The following is an 18,774-nucleotide window of genomic DNA, read 5'->3' on the forward strand; positions in this document are numbered from 1 at the left end:
ATTCATTCATTTCCTCCCCCCCAAAAAAATAGTCTGCCCCCCCCATAAGGTCTGAGGGACAGTGCACCGGCCCCCTGCTGAAAAGTTTATCCTCACGACAACCCTCAGGGAGACAGTGACTTCCTCAAAGCGGCTCAGTGAGTTTTGTGGCTAAACATGGATTCCTTATCTCTAATCTTCCCTATCTCTAATCTGACACTTAAAAATAAAGTGTCTAGCCTTAATTTATGGAGATGTGAGAGCTGTTCGCTTAAAACTAAGCCTGCCACTCCCAATTTCCATTGTTATGTCCGAAGAGCGCATAATCACTGGTTGGACCTGTAAGCACTTGACAGTTATTTCCCCTCCAAATAATAATAGCATCATTAAATTGTACTGTACAGTAAACTAAGCAAATCGTACAACTAGCATTTACCTCTTTTCTGCTTCGTATTAACTCCTACTGGTGCAACTTTCCCCACCCCCCTCTTTATTAAAGGGACTTCCACCCCAATCACAAAAGAGTTTCTTGTCAGGGGTTTCTATATCATGTCTGAGTTCCTTCAGGTGTGTTCAGAATTGCATCTGTGATATAGAAACCCCTGACAAGACTTAAAGCCATTCCCTGGGCTATATTTTCTGATGCACAGTCGTGCCAGAAAGAAACAAATTTCTTCTTTAAACTGAACTTTATTTAAAATATATATTATTTTCTATGAAAATAAGGGGTGGGGGAGAGAGAAGATCTGAAATAATATCCCCCCTGCATCAGTTTTAAAACAAAGAACTAATAAGTTGATTCTCACATCCGATTGTCCCCTGTTGTCTTGACTGGAAATTTTTTATGATGTGGATTGATAAATAATTGTGCTACCTACTAACATTTCTATTGGGTTAGTTGGCTGCAATATGCCTTTTTAAACTCAAGGGACAGACAGCATGGATGCCCATGGAGAAACAGTCACCTCTCCGCATTCAAGAAGAGAAAACCACAGGGAGGAAAGAGTTAAAACCACAGGGAGGAAAGAGTTAATTCTGTGAGGGATGCAGCTGTGGGATGTTTTTGGAGCCCAGTTTTCATTGGCATTAAGGTCTGATTTATTATTGCTGATATAAGCTACATTCTGTGCATTATTCGAAGTAATAATTATGGTTCTCAGACAGCATCTGTGCAATATCACACACTAGACAATTCATCTAGAAAGGGCAGTATCCTCAAACAACTCCCTTGCTCTTTTGGTCCATGATAAATGAGCACAATTAGGGCTGTTTGCACAAGCCTCCAAAGGCAACACTAAATGAGAGCCAATTCTGAGGAGAGCCCATGTCAATTCAGCATTTGCTAAGTCAGGGTCCTGTGCCCAAACACTGTAAAAAGAGGGGTGACAGGGGTGAGGACGTGCCAATGGCAAAAATAATGCAGGTGCATAAGGATTAGGGACAACCTAAAAGCTTGTTTCTAAAACAAGGCTTTTGAATTATGGTGATGGAGGAGACGCTTGAGAGTCCCATGGACTGCAAGATCAAACCTATCGATTCTTAAGGAAATCAGCCCTGAGTGCTCACTGGGAGGACAGATCCTGAAGCTGAGGCTCCAACACCTTGGCCAACTCATACGAGAAGACTCCCTGGAAAAAACCCTGATGTTGGGAAAGATGGAGGGCACAAGGAGAAGGGGACGACAGAGGATGAGATGGTTGCAAAGTGTTCTCAAACCTATCAACATGAGTTTGACCAAACTGCGTGAGACAGTGGAAGACAGGAGTGCCTGGCTTGCTCTGGTCCATGGGGACACGAAGAGCTGGACACGAGTAAACAACAACAGTCCTTATGAACTTTAAACTATGCAGCCAAGTCCCAGGAGCTACCAGAAAGCAGGGTGTGGGGATTGAGGGATGTTACATACCAGTCGGGCATGTGTCTCTGCCAGGGTCCTATTTGAGTGTAGGCTGAACTCCTGACAGTTATGAGGTGCTAGTGAGCAGGAAGCAAGTGCAGTTATTCACTGGCATTCACACAACCTCTGCAATTATCTCTCCGCTATAATTATGCCCCACTAACATGGGTGGGATGTAACATCTCAGCAAACCTGCCCAGCTATTAAGACCATCCTCTGAGGCCCTTCTCCAAGCCTCCCTACCATGTGAGGTAAGGCACCCTACCTTTGGAATCCCTTCTCCACCTGAAATTGTCTCTGTGGTTTTTTGGTTTTTTGTTTTTTTTTTGTTTTTTTGTTGTTGTTTTTTTGCTGACCAGGCACATTGGAAGCTGCCTTTTACCAGTTCCAACTATTTTCAAACTAGTCCATTACTGTCTACTCTGACTAACAGCATCTCTCTGAGATCCCAGGGATTTCCCTCATTACCTGATCCCTTTTAGTGGATATGCCAGAGATTGACCCTGAGATGTTTGCCATCTAAGGTATGCATTCTATCATCGAGCTACTTGATTGTACTTCTGTTCCTCTTTTAAAAAGTATACCTCCTTTTGCTGAAGAGCAGCCAATCAATTTTCTAAACAAATAAAAGGCACATTAAGCTGCAATCCCATACACACTTCCCTGGGAGTCAGATGAGCTCGGCAAAACTTAATGGTGAGTAAACAGGCATGGGATTGCACTGTCAGCCCTAAAGTCACCCTGATAATTACACTGAGAAAACTAGAATTACATGAACACATTCTAGGAGAAGTAAACACATCTCTTAACTCCACTTACCGTACGACCAGAAATCAAGTAAAGAGCAAGTAAAGAGCAGGGGTATTCACACACTACATTCAACAAGTGTACACAAATGTTTGAACTGTACACTCATACAGCTATTCACATGTAACACTTTTCTACCTCAGGCAGACACACGGAACACTGTGTCCAGTTCTGGGTGCCACAATTTAAGAAAGATATTGACAAGCTGGAACCTGTGAAGAGGAGGGCGACCAAGATGGTCAAGGGTCTGGAAACCAAGCCTTATGAGGAATGGTTGAAGGACTTGGGTATGTTTAGCCTGGTAAAGAGGAGACATCTTCAAATATCTAAAGGGCTGTCATATGGAAGATGGAGCAAGTTTGTTTTCTCCTGCTCAAACCAATGACTTCAAGTTACAAGAACTTTCTGACAGTAAGAGCTATTTGACAGTGGAATGGTCTCCCTCGGGAGATGGTGGACTCCCCTTCCTTGGAGGTTTTTAAGCAGAGGATGGATCCGTCATGGATGCTTTCATTGAGATTCCTACATTGCAGAGGGTTGGACTAGATGACCCTCAGGATCCCTTACAACTCTACAATCCCATGATTCTATTATTCAATGTATGGGCAGTCTGTGTACACAACAGGTGAGCTGCACAACTCAACACACGTACAGCCTTTCACACAAATATTTGTATATGGTTACAGCGGGATGCTGATAACACCAAGGTTGCAGGTTCAGTTCCCGACTCAGACAGCTGCACATTTCTACAATTCTTTGATTCTATGTGCAGAGACAGCTTTTACCTGCATTTGGTGTAATGCGTCAACAATCCAAAAGCACAAGGATCTGTTGACTTACATGAAGCAAGGCTGATGTGATTGTCAAAAGGCCAAAAAAGAGCCACTTCTAAAGGAAGTTGAATAGTTATGTACTGTATGGCACGTTTTGGTGGGGAGCAGAATAAGACACACGCATGCAGAGCAATAGACAAAGCATTCCAAAATTGATTATTTTCCCCAGGTGAGATAACTGGTTCTGCTATGCCTCTGAGCTGCACTTTCACTGCTAGGCCATACTCCCCCATTGGCATTCAGTCACAATTGGCCTGAGCCTTATTGAAACAGGGCATCACCAGGTCAGCCACAGTGTCAGGGAGGCTTTCTCCTGCTTCCCAAACCCAGAACTTACACCAGCTGCATGAGCAGTGCAAAAATTCACTTTCTTTCTTTTTCTCCCTCCCTCCCTCCCTCTTTTGCAAAGTAGTTTGAAAATCTATGGTTTTCCTCCTCCCCAGCTGGTGTTTTCATGAGACAGGTACCTTATGATTAGATTTGCTTGAAAATGCTAAACATCTGGAGCCCAGCATTACAAAGCAGCCTTTATGCTACTGGTAAGTTATCTGCAATAAAACAGCACTTGTTGCTGAGAGTTTCAAGTGGGAGGGGTGTGTGTGTGTGTGTGTGTTTGGGTTTTTTTAAAGGAGAGCAAGAGCATGAAAAGGAGAAACACAACACCCTTGCCATAGCAAATTTCAGACCTCTGAGAACTTTCACAAATATTTTCCATAGTTCAGCTTCAGCAGATGACTTTTAGGAGGCAACGCAAAATAAGCTGTTGAGGCCAGCTCCCCCACCCCACCCCATTCCCCTTCCCAAACAGCAGAAAGCAAAAAATAATGGATCTGAAAGTGGGGGAAAGGTCTTTCCAAACCATGGAAGGGAAGGAAATTTGGGGTATGCTCACATTACTGCTTACACGCTGCATCTGGTGTGCTCCCGCTGCTAGTTTTGGAAGCTGCATTTACACAATGTTAGCCACAATCCATATTGATGTTGACAGATGCTGCTGTTCAGTAATCCTCTCCCCTTTCAACCTGACTAGAAAACATAAGCTGCATTCGGTACGTTTTTAAGAATGATGTGTGCATTGAGACAGCCATGACACATGCACAGGTAAGCATGCATGCACAGGTGAGTGCTTTGTTCCAGGGGAGCTGCGAGGGCGAGGAATCCGAAAAGGGCATGCATGTCAGGTAAAGATATCTCTGCCCGCTTGCTGATGTGAACAAAACTGTGCAAATGTGGTTTAAAATGCAGCAAGGGGTGGGGGGCAAATTCATGGCATTTTAAGCCAGTAATGTGAACATAGCATGCAAAACACCTTTCCCCTTAGAATGGATGAGGGACAGGCCTGCTGCAAAGAAGAGCTCCAGAGGCAAGGGGTACCCATATTGCTATTTCACTCCCCTTCCTCTTTTGGCAAATCAGAATGGAAACATTCTCCACTGCAATCTGTTTCAGTTTCACTATCAAATGATGGTCAATGTCATGGGTAGGCAAACAAAGGTCCAGGGGCTGGATCCAGCCCAATCACCTTCTCAATCTGGCCCGTGCATGGTCCGGGAATCAGAGTTTTTTTACATGGGTAGAATGCGTCCTTTTATTTAAAATGCATCTCTGGGTTATTAAAAAGCAGAGACATCACCTTGCCAACAAAGGTCCGTATAGTTAAAGCTATGGTTTTCCCAGTAGTGATGTATGGAAGTGAGAGCTGGACCATAAAGAAGGCTGATTGCCGAAGAATTGATGCTTTTGAATTATGGTGCTGGGGGAGACTCTTGAGAGTCCCATGGACTGCAGAAAGATCAAATCTATCCATTCTTAAGGAAATCAGCCCTGAGTGCTCACTGGAAGGACAGATGCTGAAGCTGAGGCTCCAATACTTTGGCCACCTCATGAGAAGAGAAGACTCCCTGGAAAAGACCCTGATGCTGGGAAAGACTGAGGGCACAAGGAGAAGGGGACGACAGAGGACGAGATGGTTGGACAGTGTTCTGGAAGCTACCAGCATGAGTTTGACCAAACTTCAGGAGGCAGTGGAAGACAGGAGTGCCTGGCGTGCTCTGGTCCATGGGGTCACGAAGAGTCGGACACGACTAAACAACTAAACAACAAGTGTTTTTACATGAGTAGAAGGTGTCCTTTTATTTAAAATGCATCTCTGGGTTATTTGTGGGGCATAGGAATTTGTTCATTTCCTCCCAAAAAAATATAGTCCGGCCCCTCACAAGGTCTGAGGGACAGTGAAGCAGCCCCCTGCTGAAAAAGTCTGCTGACCCCTGCTCATTGCAGACATAGGCAGGATGAACTCACAGGGGAAGAGGTTGCAGCTCAATGGCGGACAGGCTCAGCCCACTCCATACCCTCCAACATTTATCCAGCGAAAATTGGGACTTCCTAAGGAAAAGCAGGACATTCCGTTATCAAATCAGAAACTGGGATGGCTTCTGTAAATACGGGACTGTCCCTGGAAAACAGGGACACTTGGGAGGGCCTGGGTTAGCCAAGCCTGACTTGGTGGGCCACAAACCATGGAGGTCTGAAGTAAAGAAAAATGACGCTGGAAGCAGCTCTCCGTGCTCCGTCTTCAAGATGAAGATAATAGGTTCCTACCTCGCAATGCTTCAGTGGCAAATATGGAAAAGCGTAGCGAAAGAGCCTGCATGCTTTTCGAAGGAGACACATCCACGCACTTCTTTAGCTTGGAAATGAAGCGTGCACCTTGCACCTTTGTTCCCTTTGCCAAAAGCAGGAGGTTTGTGAAAAGGAGAGGAAATCCACCCAGTTTTGGAGGCCTGCCATTTGTCATTCCAGTGCCTAAAGCTCTGGTTCTCCGAAGCAGAATGTCAAGTGCGGCCTGGTAATGAGGGGGAGCTGAGCAGGGTGGCTGCTGTTAACTCGGCTCCAGATGAAGTTACGACTGACATAATTTAAGAACCTTAAATAGAGAGACATAACCGAGCAAGGGGAAATCTTGGCTGCCGCTCTGCTCCATAGCGTGACCACAGCACGATACACCTGTCTCAAGTCTTTTAGGTAACAGGCAGAGGCTTGCCCTGCCAAACAATGACTGCCATTGTACTGACAGCTCCCACAGTAGTTCCTATTGACTGGGAAGCCCAATCCATCAGCATTTGTCAGAGCCTATAATATACACAGCCCCAGTTAATTCACACGGGCATAATATGAACCACGGGACCTCGGGGTCCTTCTGATCGGCACTTTGACACACAGTGTTGTCTATCAGAGCAACAAGAAATGACAAGGAGGGATTATTGGCAAGCTTAACAGCCAGCCAGAAGAAAGGGGGCAATATTTAAGGAGGCATTTAGAAGTCATGTTTTTTTTGTTTTTTTAAAGCACTACTTAAGCATTTTTTTTTTTCAAAAGGGAAAAAGGAACCACATGGCCTCAGAGCCAAGCAGGAAACTTTTAAAATTAACACACCTTGTAAGGAGATGAGTAATAAATTGTGAGTCAAGGGAAAGGCTGTATCCTGGATAGGGTCCTACTAGGCTTCCATACATAAATCAATTGAAAGGCATAGTCTCGTATCTTACACACACACACACACACACACACACACACACACACACACACACACATTTGCCCTTGTAATCCTGACAACGAAGCTGGAAAACAGAAATCACACAAGACTGATGGCTGAGCGTCATCAAGATCCCAAAAACTACACTCAGGTGCAGAGACTGGAAGAAAGAGGTGAGACACAGGTATGGACTTGATGCTAGGGGCACTTTATTCATAACAATTTATGAACATATGATCTTTATACGGGGGCGGGGAGAGATATGCAGATGTGGACCAAAAGAATGCAGAGCAATATGTTTGGCACCAGCTTGGCTGTGGGAGTTGCCGGAAGGAGGCATACATGGCGCCATCCAACCATCTGAGGAACTCCACTCTGGATTTGTGTAGGGTTTGCTCCTTGACCTTTCCCGGGGTCATGAACCAGCAGGACAATGGGGATGGGGAAGGAAGTACTCACAGGGTGACACAGAGAGAGAATGGTGAGGGAATGGGGGTCGATGCACAGCAACCAGAGCAGCAGGACCCATCATCAGAGGAGCCCCTGTCTCCATGAACATGGCAGGCTTTGAGGTATAGGGAGCAGCAGTGTCAGAAATGTGTCAACAGTGGTGCAAGGTTACTTGCATCTAATTAGGAAAGACTCAGTCTGTGGTTCACTGTCCATTTTACTGTTCAGTATTTATCACTGATGTATGTGCTGAATGCTTAAAATCTATTTATGGGGGGGGGAACCTTTGGAACCCCAGAAACGACACACTGTGTGACCAAGGGACACCAAAGAACAGACCCAGACGAGACATTTGCTTTTTCATGTTCCTAAGCCTGCAAAGGCTGATATGCATCTGCTGCTATTTGTAGCTATTCTGACCCAAGAGGAGTTTTTGGAGAGTTGGCTTGCACAGTCATAATTAGATCATTCTATCTGGAGGAAGAGGAGGGGAAGGAAATTAATTTCTTGAACAGGCAATGGAGAGCAAATTGGGTGAGAAGTCAAACAGGCTGGCTGGAATCATCTTTCTTGGCAAGCCTGAACTTTAAGGGGGTGGGAGTTAAGGGGTGGGTAGAAGGATTGGGGAAGATGGCACTCTCTCTTCTCCACTCACTAACACTCTCTTTCTTTGTAACAATTGCAGACTCCCCTGGGGCACTCACACCCAATTACAGGGGCAGCCCCCGCCTTTCTTAACAACTTAATTTGCTTAATGATTCAGGAGGCCCCTAGGGGAGCCCTTGAGGTCACTGTCTGGCTAGAGTTTCCATGCTTCACAGATGGGTTTTAACAGACACGTGCAGAGCCGAGACAATGCAGGTGGGATGTGATGGACAGCAGGGTGAAAGCGAGAATAAAAATACAATAATATAATAATAATCTCTTCCTCTATGTATATACACCAAACAGCTGTTATAGCCAACAAGGTGTCTTCTAGGTGTTGAACTGTTACTTCCCACAATCCTTTGCTGGCTGGAGCTATTGGGAGTCCAAGATAAGTTTCAGGGCATTATACTGAATACCCTGCTTTATGGGTTTACACACCCACACCCCTTTTTTCTGTTAGTTTTGCCAGTTCTGCATATTCCATAACTGCTTTGCATGTTTTGAATCTGTTTCAAGAGCACACAATATTCCACAAGTACCAAAACTGACACAACCCTGAGGCATAAAGAGCAAGCTCATTCCAGCTACCATTGGTGGTTTTGTAAGATTATGCAACAGCGATGAACCTCTGGAGCGGTTTATTAGCGTGTACCAGAGGAAGCCTACTTAAAAGGGAAAGAAGAAAAAATCTAATTGTGGCTTCCTACAAGCAGCTAACCAACACAGAATGCTCAGCACTTGGTGCTCTGTTTTGGGTTGTGTCCAGATAACTGGTTTATTGAACATTCATTCTGATTTGTTTGCACAATGTTTGCAATGAGGTCATATACATGGTGCCAGGGGCTTGCTAAATATTCATTTTCACTTGTTTGCAGGGAAGTTATATGATGCCATGTTAAACAAATGCGATCCCATGCACTTTCCTGTCACTTTCCTTGTTGTTGTTTAGTCGTTTAGTCGTGTCCGACTCTTCGTGACCCCATGGACCAGAGCATGCCAGGCACTTCTGTCTTCCACTGCCTCCTGCAGTTTAGTCAAACTCATGCTGGTAGCTTCGAGAACACTATCGAACCATCTCATCCTCTGTCATCCCCTTTTCCTTGTGCCCTCCATCTTTCCCAACATCAGGGTCTTTCCCAGGAAGTCTTCTCTTCTCATGAGGTGGCCAAAATATTGGAGACTCAGCTCCACTTTCCTTATTGCTAAGAAATTTGGGGTGGGGGGTGGGGAGCAGCAAACTTGTTGCACAAGACCAGCAAATCCGCTTTAACTGCACAAACTGAATTTACTAGTATGTCACACTGAATTCCACTGTAAAATACTGACAGGCTGGAAGCCCTTGGTCTGCGCCTGGTAATCTATCCAGGTAGGCCAAGAATCTAGCCATGTTCCCCACCCCATTCTGCCCCCTGCTCCCTGGCAAGAAGGCAAACATTTGCTCCTAACTTTGTAGACAACCGGGCATTTTACAGCGCACTACTTGGGACTGAGAATATTGTAACCCAGATCCAAAGAGAGAACTGGGGCACTAGTTCTGCATGCCTAAAAATTATTTAGACTTGCATTTTTCAAATACCTGTTCCCCTTGCTATGTGGTCAACTGCTTTTAAAAGTCAAGGCAATGGAAGTTGGAAATGAGGGGGCGCGTTTCAAACACAGCTTGCTTGTGATATGGCATGTGGGCATCAGAAGCACAAGAAGAAGACGTTGAAGAAGGGGGGAATCCCTTGAGCTTCTGCCCTTCATTAAAGGTAAAAAGGTAAAGGGACCCCTGACCGTTAGGTCCAGTCGTGGACGATTCTGGGGTGCGGCGCTCATCTCGCTTTATTGGCCGAGGGAGCCGGCGTACAGCTTCCGGGTCATGTGGCCAGCATAACTAGCCGCTTCTGGTGAACCAGAGCAGTGCACGGAAACGCCGTTTACCTTTCCGCCGGAGCGGTACCTATTTATCTACTTGCACTTTGACATGCTTTTGAACTGCTAGGTTGGCAGGAGCAGGGACCGAACAACAAGAGCTCATCCTGTCGTGGAGATTTGAACCGCCAACCTTCTGATTGGCAAGCCCTAGGCTCTGTGGTTTAACCCACAGCGCCACCCGCGTCCCTCTCCCCTTCATTAGCATGAGCCCAATTTAGCACCCCAAGCTGTTCCTGTGGACAAACGGCAGGTCAGGGTATATTCTGGCTGAAAACCTAAAATGGTGTTATAGCTTTAGGAACGGGTTTTTGTTTTTTTCATTCCAGCTTCCTCCCAAATTATAGAATCACAGAGTTGTGGAGCTGGAAGGAACCACAAGGGTCACCCAGTCCAACCCCCTGCAATGCAGGAATCTCTTGCCCAACATTGGACTTGAACCCATGACCTTGAGATTAAGAGTCTCATGCTCTACTGACTGAGCTATGAAACTCTCCCCTTCTTTTCCTATAGCTTAACAGTGTGATAACTGGATTGCTGCAGTTGTCTGCCTCCAACATGAAAGCCAGTGTGGTGTAATGGCTAGAGTGCTGGACTAGAACCTGGGAGACCCGAGTTCAAATCCCCACTCAGCTATGAAGGTCACTGGGTGACCTAGGGCTAGTCACTGCCTCCCAGCCTCACCTACCTCACAGGGTTGTTGTGAGGATAAAATGGGAAGGAAGAGAACTATGTGTGCCACCTTTAGGAAAGGTGGGATGAAACTGCAATAAATAAAACATGGTTTCCAAAGCGCCCATAGAGAAATGCAAGGGGGTTTGCCATTATTTACTACCACACAGAGGAGACAGTCACAAAAGAACTCTGCAATCAAGCAGCGAAGAAGTACCTTTGCCCTCCACTTAGGAGAGACAGAAGCCTCTGTGTGTCTCTGTTTTAATTGCTATCATGTTGCCAAGTACAACAAAGATATACACACACACACACACACACACACACACACACACACACACACATATGAGATAGATGGCATTTTGTTCTTAGCTTCTCTCTCCCTGCCTCCCCCAAACACAGAGTGGGGGTTAGCAGATGAAATCAGCGTGCCTTTATGAGCAGTGACTCAGGTGCTGCTGTCTATTCTAGCTTCGGTGTTGAGAGAGGGCTTTTGTGCTGCGCCGGGCTTTATGGCATCACTTGTAATAATAAGACGATTGTTTAGTTGCGTGCAAAGCTCTTGCTCAGGGATTCCTGTTGCGGCCTCCTCCCTTGAAACCGCAACCATGAGAGCTGCACCTTCCCTGCTAAACTCTGCCCTCCCCCCCCCCCCGGGACTCTGCTTGCTCACAGGTAAACATTGAGTAGTGCAATCCCTGCAGGAAGGAAGGGTCCTCATCAGCCTCGGTTAGCCACACAGGCACTGAGAGATAACACTGGCTGCAGCATTCCTCATCTCTGACTCAGCGGCAAATGAGGACGTGAGCTCCCTCACGCTACCTAGCGAGGGTGACAGTTCACCTGGTCGGCTTTAGTCTGTCTTGTCTGCTGTGCTCTCCTCTTTGCTGTCCTCACCGCTTCCTTTTTCCTGCTCCACTTAACCAAGAAGCACAACACAGGCTGGAGGTCTCTTGGAACACAGAGCTAGGACTTAACTCCAATGCTGGCTTCTATCTCAAATGGGGCCCTTTCTATCATAACTGTCAATGTTTCCCTTTTTTGAAGGGAAAATCCCTTATTCCGAATAGGATTTGTGACGTACTGAGTTGAATAGGATCCAAAATGCAGCAGTCTGATTGGTCCTAGAACAATAGGATTCAGAATGCAGCAGTCTGATTGGTCCACAGGAGCCACCCAATCCAGCTCCAGGTGGAAGTGAATCCGCAACCTGATTGGCCTACAGGAGAATCCCGGAATTAGCCAATCACGTGGGGCACATTGTGTAAATAATGTATATAAACTATACATTTCTGGGGGAACTTCCATTCCTCCTCACCACTATGAGCTGAATAAAGAGCATGAAATCCACTCTTGACTCTGAGTATATCTCAGGATTCCTCACAAGAAAAGGGAAAAGTTGACAGCTATGCTTTCTATCAGTGTGAAGAGGTGGCACAGCGTCACATCCACCTTTGTTTTTCTATGATGTGAGCCAAGCAGAAGAGAATAAATCCAAATTACAGGTTGGTTTTGGTGGCATGGGCTCAGCGTACTTCTGGGAGCATGTTATCCTGTATGAGCCCTTTCGTCTGTTAAGATCAACTGAAAGATGGCAAGGGCGTGTTAGGGACTGCAATTCTAGATCAATTATGAACCTTATTTGTGGGCAGGAGGAGGAGTGCAGAAGGCTGAACAAGTGGGGGTGCCATGGGCAACATGAAATCTTGCCTTTTGAGCACAAAAAAGCAATGCCCATCCCTTTGAAGCCCTCAGCATTTTAAGAAGAAGCATCAAGCCCTTCTATTTGCAAAAACAAAACACCTCCCTAACTAAACATAGTCAAAAACGTCTGGAGAGTGGCTGTGAAACCTGTCCCACATATCATATATCACACCCATATGCAAACGAAAATCTTTCAGATAATTTTTGGTGACTAAAAGGAAACAAAAGCAGACACCAGTGACCCAACTATTAGCCCTCTTGCCCCCAGGTTTTTCTAGCACATTTCTGTCTGTGCCAGCCAGTAAACTGCTTGCCCACAAAATACTAGTTCCTTCAGTTCTGCCAAGAAATAAATGCATTACAGCCATTTGTTGATTTCCCCAATAATAGTCAATCTCATGCTTATTCACTTTGTTCCTTATAGAGAGCTCCTACACAAGTTTCTTCCTATTAACATTTAGGGATCTTCCTCTGTCTGTTTCACGTCAGACAAATCACATTGACACACACTACAAATAAGCCCCTCTCAGTGGCTCTCTCTCTCTGCCCCTCTCTCTCTCTCTCTCACACACACACACATACACACACACACACACACATACAGAAAGAAGCAGAAAACGTTAAAAACGACAGTTACTTGAATAACAGTCACAATAGAATGGAATGCCTCTCTCATGTGACTCACAGTCAGCCAATCACATGAGAACTACTGCCAAAGGAAAAACCCCATGTTAAAAATGCACAGTAATTTAACATAAGTAAACATTCCCATTTCCATAATGGAAATTAAACCATTATCCTTTGTGGTTCAAGGTACTCCAATGCATTTAACTTGTAATATGGAAGGAGAGGTTCAGCTGTGTCCTGGGCAATTCTTTTGACATTTGCTCCTCAAGGTCACTTCCAGGAATACAGATTGGCTCGCATTCACCATCACTTGAGGACGGAACAACACACTGTCTAATCAGACATTGGCTCATTATTATTGCAGTAGAGCAAGGGGCTTTGAATGGTTACCAGAAGCAACAGTGTGAACGGACCAAGGATCTGATGAAGCAGACTCAACTACGTTTGAGTCCGAATCGTTGTACATAGTGACAAGCAGGTTAGAACGAACATTCAAAAAAATGGGAGAGAGATGGCAGGAGAAAGAAATTAATCCAATGACTCAAACACAATTTTTAAAATCTCCTCTTTTATTCAGACTCACCACAGTTAAAAAGTCAGATCAATTACTAATCATCGTTATGTACTGGTCTTTGTGCATACAAACAAAACCACACACACTGAAGAAACAAGCCCATGGGTTTTCAATTAATTTAGTCCAAGAGCACCAACTGGCTGATGGTAACCACATGACCCCTGGGAAGCCATACTCCTTATGCTCAGTCCCCCCTGGAGAAAATAGGTATCACAAAGCAACCAAAGTAAATCCTGCTTTGTGAACTGGAAGAAAAGCCATGGTGGGGATGTGTGTGTGGCACTGGTTATCCAGAGGCCTCTTTTGAAGAGCCATGAGGTGACATATAGGAAGGCAGGTTCCAGTGACACACACATACAATTCTTGAGGTTTAACCTGCAAGCACAAATGCTACAGACAAAAAGCAAGAAGCTCTTAGCTGTCCAAAGTATATGATGTACCAATGCAAGCTCTCTTACTTCTGTTTCCGCCATAGAGCACAATGGGCGTGTCTTTTTACTCAGGGATCTCAACCCTTATAGCTGATCTGCCAATGAATTGGTACTGATTTTCTGGATGAACACAAGTTGCCAACTCGCCCCATCAGTTTACTCTGCCCCACTCTATTCTCTTGCATTCATCACAAGGAAGTGGGTGGGAACAATTCCCCAAGAAAGCCCTCTTGCTATCATAGCAAATAAAGATATTAGAAAACGCAGGTAGGGAGTGAGGGGTGGAATTAGGTGCTACGGCAATAGGCCTCCTAGTGTTGACACTCGGAGGCTCAGATCCGCCTTCAGTGCTGAACTCTGCTTGCTTGAGATGGTAGAAAACGCCATATTGGTATGTCAACTGAGTTAAGAGCTTAGATTAACGATTCACAGAGGCTCAACCTCCAGAAACCCTACAGTAGTAAGTCCAGAAGTAGTAACCCTCCATAACCCTAAAACTGGAGGGTGATTATTTCCTACCAGACAAGGGATATTAGGAAATGAGTGCACCTACGGGAACAGCACTATAGAAGCCCAGACACTTGACAGAAGAAGTGCAGCCTTCACTTAAGATTTGCCACAAATACTTTGCAATCTTCCCTTGCTCTCCAGGTAAACCTCCAATACCATATGCAGATAGGAAAGCTCTTGTTCCCCACCTCTAAACACAGCCCCTAAGGTCCCATTATTGATTAAAAGAAATGATCTATCCATTTTGACAAGTAGGGAAGCCGAATATTTCCACAGCTAAAAACAAAGCACTGTATGGACTTCTCTTGTAGGTCACTCTTGTAGGCCATTTCAGCTCTTTGATGTTGCTTTGCACCACTCAGTTTATACCACACAACAAGATTTGTGAAGACACAGCAAAGACAATCACCACAGATTAGACCTGACCTCATACCAACAACCCCGCTGGAAAAGAAGTAATGGAGTGGCAGGAGGCGACCACAAGAATGACTTTCCTGTGTTTTTCAAAACCACCCACATTAACATTATGGCAAATTTTAAGTCCGTATAATTTAAGTCAAATCAACATTAACCCAGATCAGTATTATTATTACGTAAAAATGCATTGTTCCCATTCCAGCTTCTGCTGTGCATTTTGTCCAGAATGACATATTCTGAAGGTCAAAGATGGGGAAAGCTGGCATCGCCTGTTATCCAAGTCCAACATCCAGGGACATCATGACCACAAATCCTAAGATCGATGTCCAGGAAGCCAGCTTCCCATTGCCACTGCGAAGAGAGGAGAGGTAGGGGAAGAGAAGTTAAGGTCTGCATTCCAAATGGTATTTGCTGTTGTTGTTTTTTTGTTTGTTTCCTTATCTGACACAAAAATGTTTCTTCTTCCCCCTTTGGAGAAGCAAACAGTGTGTTTAATGCCCTGTTTTATGCTGTTTGGTTGGGATGGTCATGATTTGAGGGATACTGACCAATGAGGGGAAGTGCTTGTGTAGGCAGAAGATACTGAAAACAGTGGCAGCTAACACACCAACAATTCCCCTCTAGAGAATTGGGATGAAGATGAGGTGCTTTTGACTTGCAGGGATTCATGACAAGGAGTCTGCTACTCCAACCAACTCTTAAGATTGGATTCTACCACGTTGGTCTGAGTAGTTTCAGGAGGTTGTGAAAGTCTGATGTCCTGGGAACCAAAATCTTTTCCTCAAAAGCTGACTGAGAGGAGCTTAATTTAGGTGGCGTTGCTGCTGTTGCTGCCTGAAGTGGGTTTTCCAATCTTTTCTTCTCTACAGAACAGTTAAGTTGAAACAAAGCTACACTGGACCTCACAGTCATGCTTTGGTTTTAATCTCCCTTTGATTTGGTTTGCAGGGGCTTCTCTACCTGAGAGACATTTGGTGTTAAAAGCAGCATGAAAGAAACAGAATGGATGTGGCTGAATAAGGAGTTGCTCACCTGATCTGTGCCTCTGGGATGATGTCGTCCATCACCACATATACCATTGCCCCAGCAGCAAAGGCCAAGGCGTAGGGCAGAAGAGGCTCTGCTAACACTATGGCAAAGGCCCCAAAGATGCCAGCTAGTGGTTCCACCATGCCACTTAATTGCCCATACCTGTAAAACAGCCCAAACAACATGTCACTAGATAAGGCAGGATGCTGTTTTATTCTGTCCTGTGCATTGTGTTGTTTCTCCCTTTCAAGATGCCACAGTTTGCGAAGTCATCACAAATCAGTTATTCCCCTTCTCCTTGACAACTTCCCATTTGAGGCCAGGACAACAACAGGGATAATTATTGCCAATCACCACCACCACCACCACCACCACCATCTCCTCTGAAACCATTCAGGAGCAAACACTGCAGAAGACAATTCCCCTCCTTTAATCTGAAAAGTGGCAAATGGCTATAGACAAAAGAAAACATCTGGCTATAAATGTGAATTCTCCTCCCCATGCCTCTCCCTCCTCCACAGGGACCTTTTGCAGTCAAGATCTTTTGCCAATCAATTCCCTCCAAAAAATAAAAATAAATAAGAAATCTACTTCTGTTTTTTAGTCTGATAGTCAAGTTTTGTTTTGGGACAAAACAGAGAAGTTAGAAAAGTCAATTTGCAATATCCTTTGGGGGTTTTTTGCGGGGGGAGTTGCTACATGTTTTCACTGTAGTGCTATCAGTTTTCCTTTCAGTGCTGCCCCAAGACATTCTACTGTGGTCTAAACCACTGAGCCTCTTGGGCTTGCCGATCAGAAGGCTGGCGGTTCGAATCCCCGCTACTGAGTGAGCTCCCGTTGCTCTGTCCCAGCTTCTGCCAACCTAGCAGTTCGAAAGCACACCAGTGCAAGTAGATAAATAAGTATTCCTGTGGTAGAAAAGTAAACGGCGTTTCCATGCGCTCTGGTTTTCGTCACAGTGTTCCATTGCGCCAGTAGCGATTTAGTCATGCTGGCCACATGACCCGGAAAGCTGTCTGTGGACAAACGCCGGCTCCCTCGGCCTGAAAGCGAGATGAGTGCCGCAACCCCACAGTCGCCTTTGACTGGACCTAACCATCCAGGGATCCTTTACCTTTACCTTTTTACTGCCAGAGGTGGAACTCAAACAGCACCTCTCCCAGAAGCAGAGCCCAAATGGTGCCCCTGTTTGGTCTCCCATTCAGAAATCAATTCCAACCTTTGTCTATCCTCCTCTCAAGGTCACTTTGCCTTGCTTTGGCCAATTCTTATAATGGTTAACTAATCAATTCCTGTTCCCAGTGAACTCTGGGAAGTGTAGCTGTGTGAGGGGAATTTTAAGTGGGTCTCCTAACAACCTTCAGCACCCTTAACAAACTACAGCTCCCAGGATTCTTTGGTTGAAGCTATGGTTGTTTAAAGTGGTATAATACTGCTTTAACTGTGTAGTTCAGATGAGACCTACATGGCAAGGAGTAAAGAGATTTGCATTTCTGATAGTTGGATTAGATGGGAGGACCTTTAGCAACCATAGAGTAGGTAGGCCGAGTTAGAAAAAGGATTGAGAACCACTGACATAAATAGCAGCAGCGTCTCCCAGTGTGCGAGAAAAAGTGTGAATCAGGGCCACTTGAACACATTTCCAGTTCCAAAGTTGCATCAGGAAATACAAAGGAAATGTGAGAAACAGGTTCTGAACCTTACCAGAATGCTCTCCACGTTGAAAACCCAGCTCCACGCAAGGGAAGGCTGACAGCTAGTCCTTCTGGAAAGTTCTGGATTCCAATCCCAATGGCTAAATTCCTGTGCGAATAAAATGAAATAGATCATAGGTATTATATAACAGAAATGATGGCTGTGCATGGGTGGAGCAAATAAAAGACATTAGGCTGAGATAGTCCTTTTGTTGGCAAAATATTCCTTGTTATTAAACATGTCTCTTTAATGTCAGTATTTTCAGCCCTTGGGGCCTAAGGCAATCATGCTAATGCTTGGCATCCAACTCAGGATTCTCATCTTCAAAGTGTTCTACATAAGTTACTCAACTTAACAATGCCCCTGGGAGGCAGGGAGGAACAGAGGTGGGTGGGGGGAAAGACTTGTCAAAAGGAGGCAGATAGCAAGTTTAAAATAGCTGTCTATGTGGAACTCCAAATTGCTGAAACAGACACCAGAGGCAGAAAGGTGTTTTTTTAAAAACAAAAAACCAAAAAAAAGGGGAGGGGCATCGCTTTACACGTTATTATTTCAGCCTGCTTCTGTTTATTTGTTTATTTGTTTGTTTGTTTGCTTGCTTGTTTGTAGTAGTCATAATAAAGGTAAAGGTAAAGGGACCCCTGACCGTTAGGTCCAGTCGCGGACAACTCTGGGGTTGCGGTGCTCACCTCACTTTACTGGCCAAGGGAGCCAGCGTACAGCTTCCGGGTCATGTGGCCAGCATGACTAAGCCGCTTCTGGCGAACCAGGGCAGCACACGGAAACGCCATTTACCTTCCCACCTTCTGAGCACAATTCAAAGTGTTGGTGTTGACCTTTAAAGCCCTAAACGACCTTGGTCCAGTATAGCTGAAGGAGCGTTTCCACCCCTATTGTTCTGCTTGGACACTGAGATTCAGCGCCGAGGGCCTTCTGGCGGTTCCCTCACTGCGAGAAGCAAAGCTACAGGGAACTAGGCAGAGGGCCTTTTCAGTAGTGGCACCCGCTCTGTGGAATGCCCTCCCATCAGATGTCAAAGAGATAAACAAATA

At 45.2% G+C, this 18,774-nt stretch overlaps 1 protein-coding gene across 3 annotated transcripts in view; it reads right to left on the reverse strand.

Moving 5' to 3' along the window:
• Positions 1 to 13,614: 13,614 nt before the first annotated feature.
• The window catches only part of SLC39A11 (solute carrier family 39 member 11), a 258,114-nt gene continuing 252,954 nt past the window's right edge, over positions 13,615 to 18,774 (reverse strand). For all 3 annotated transcript variants that reach the window (XM_081849902.1, XM_081849900.1, XM_081849901.1), the window contains 3 exons: positions 17,732 to 17,830; positions 16,031 to 16,189; positions 13,615 to 15,349 (listed from right to left, as the gene is read on the reverse strand). In XM_081849902.1, coding sequence (XP_081706028.1) covers positions 15,271 to 15,349; positions 16,031 to 16,189; positions 17,732 to 17,830 — 337 coding nt within the window. In that variant the 3' untranslated portion in view covers positions 13,615 to 15,270. The remainder of the gene's footprint in view (positions 15,350 to 16,030; positions 16,190 to 17,731; positions 17,831 to 18,774) is intronic.

This window comes from Podarcis erhardii (genome assembly GCF_964252035.2).
Source record: "Podarcis erhardii genome assembly, chromosome: 2".
Lineage (NCBI taxonomy): Eukaryota > Metazoa > Chordata > Lepidosauria > Squamata > Lacertidae > Podarcis > Podarcis erhardii.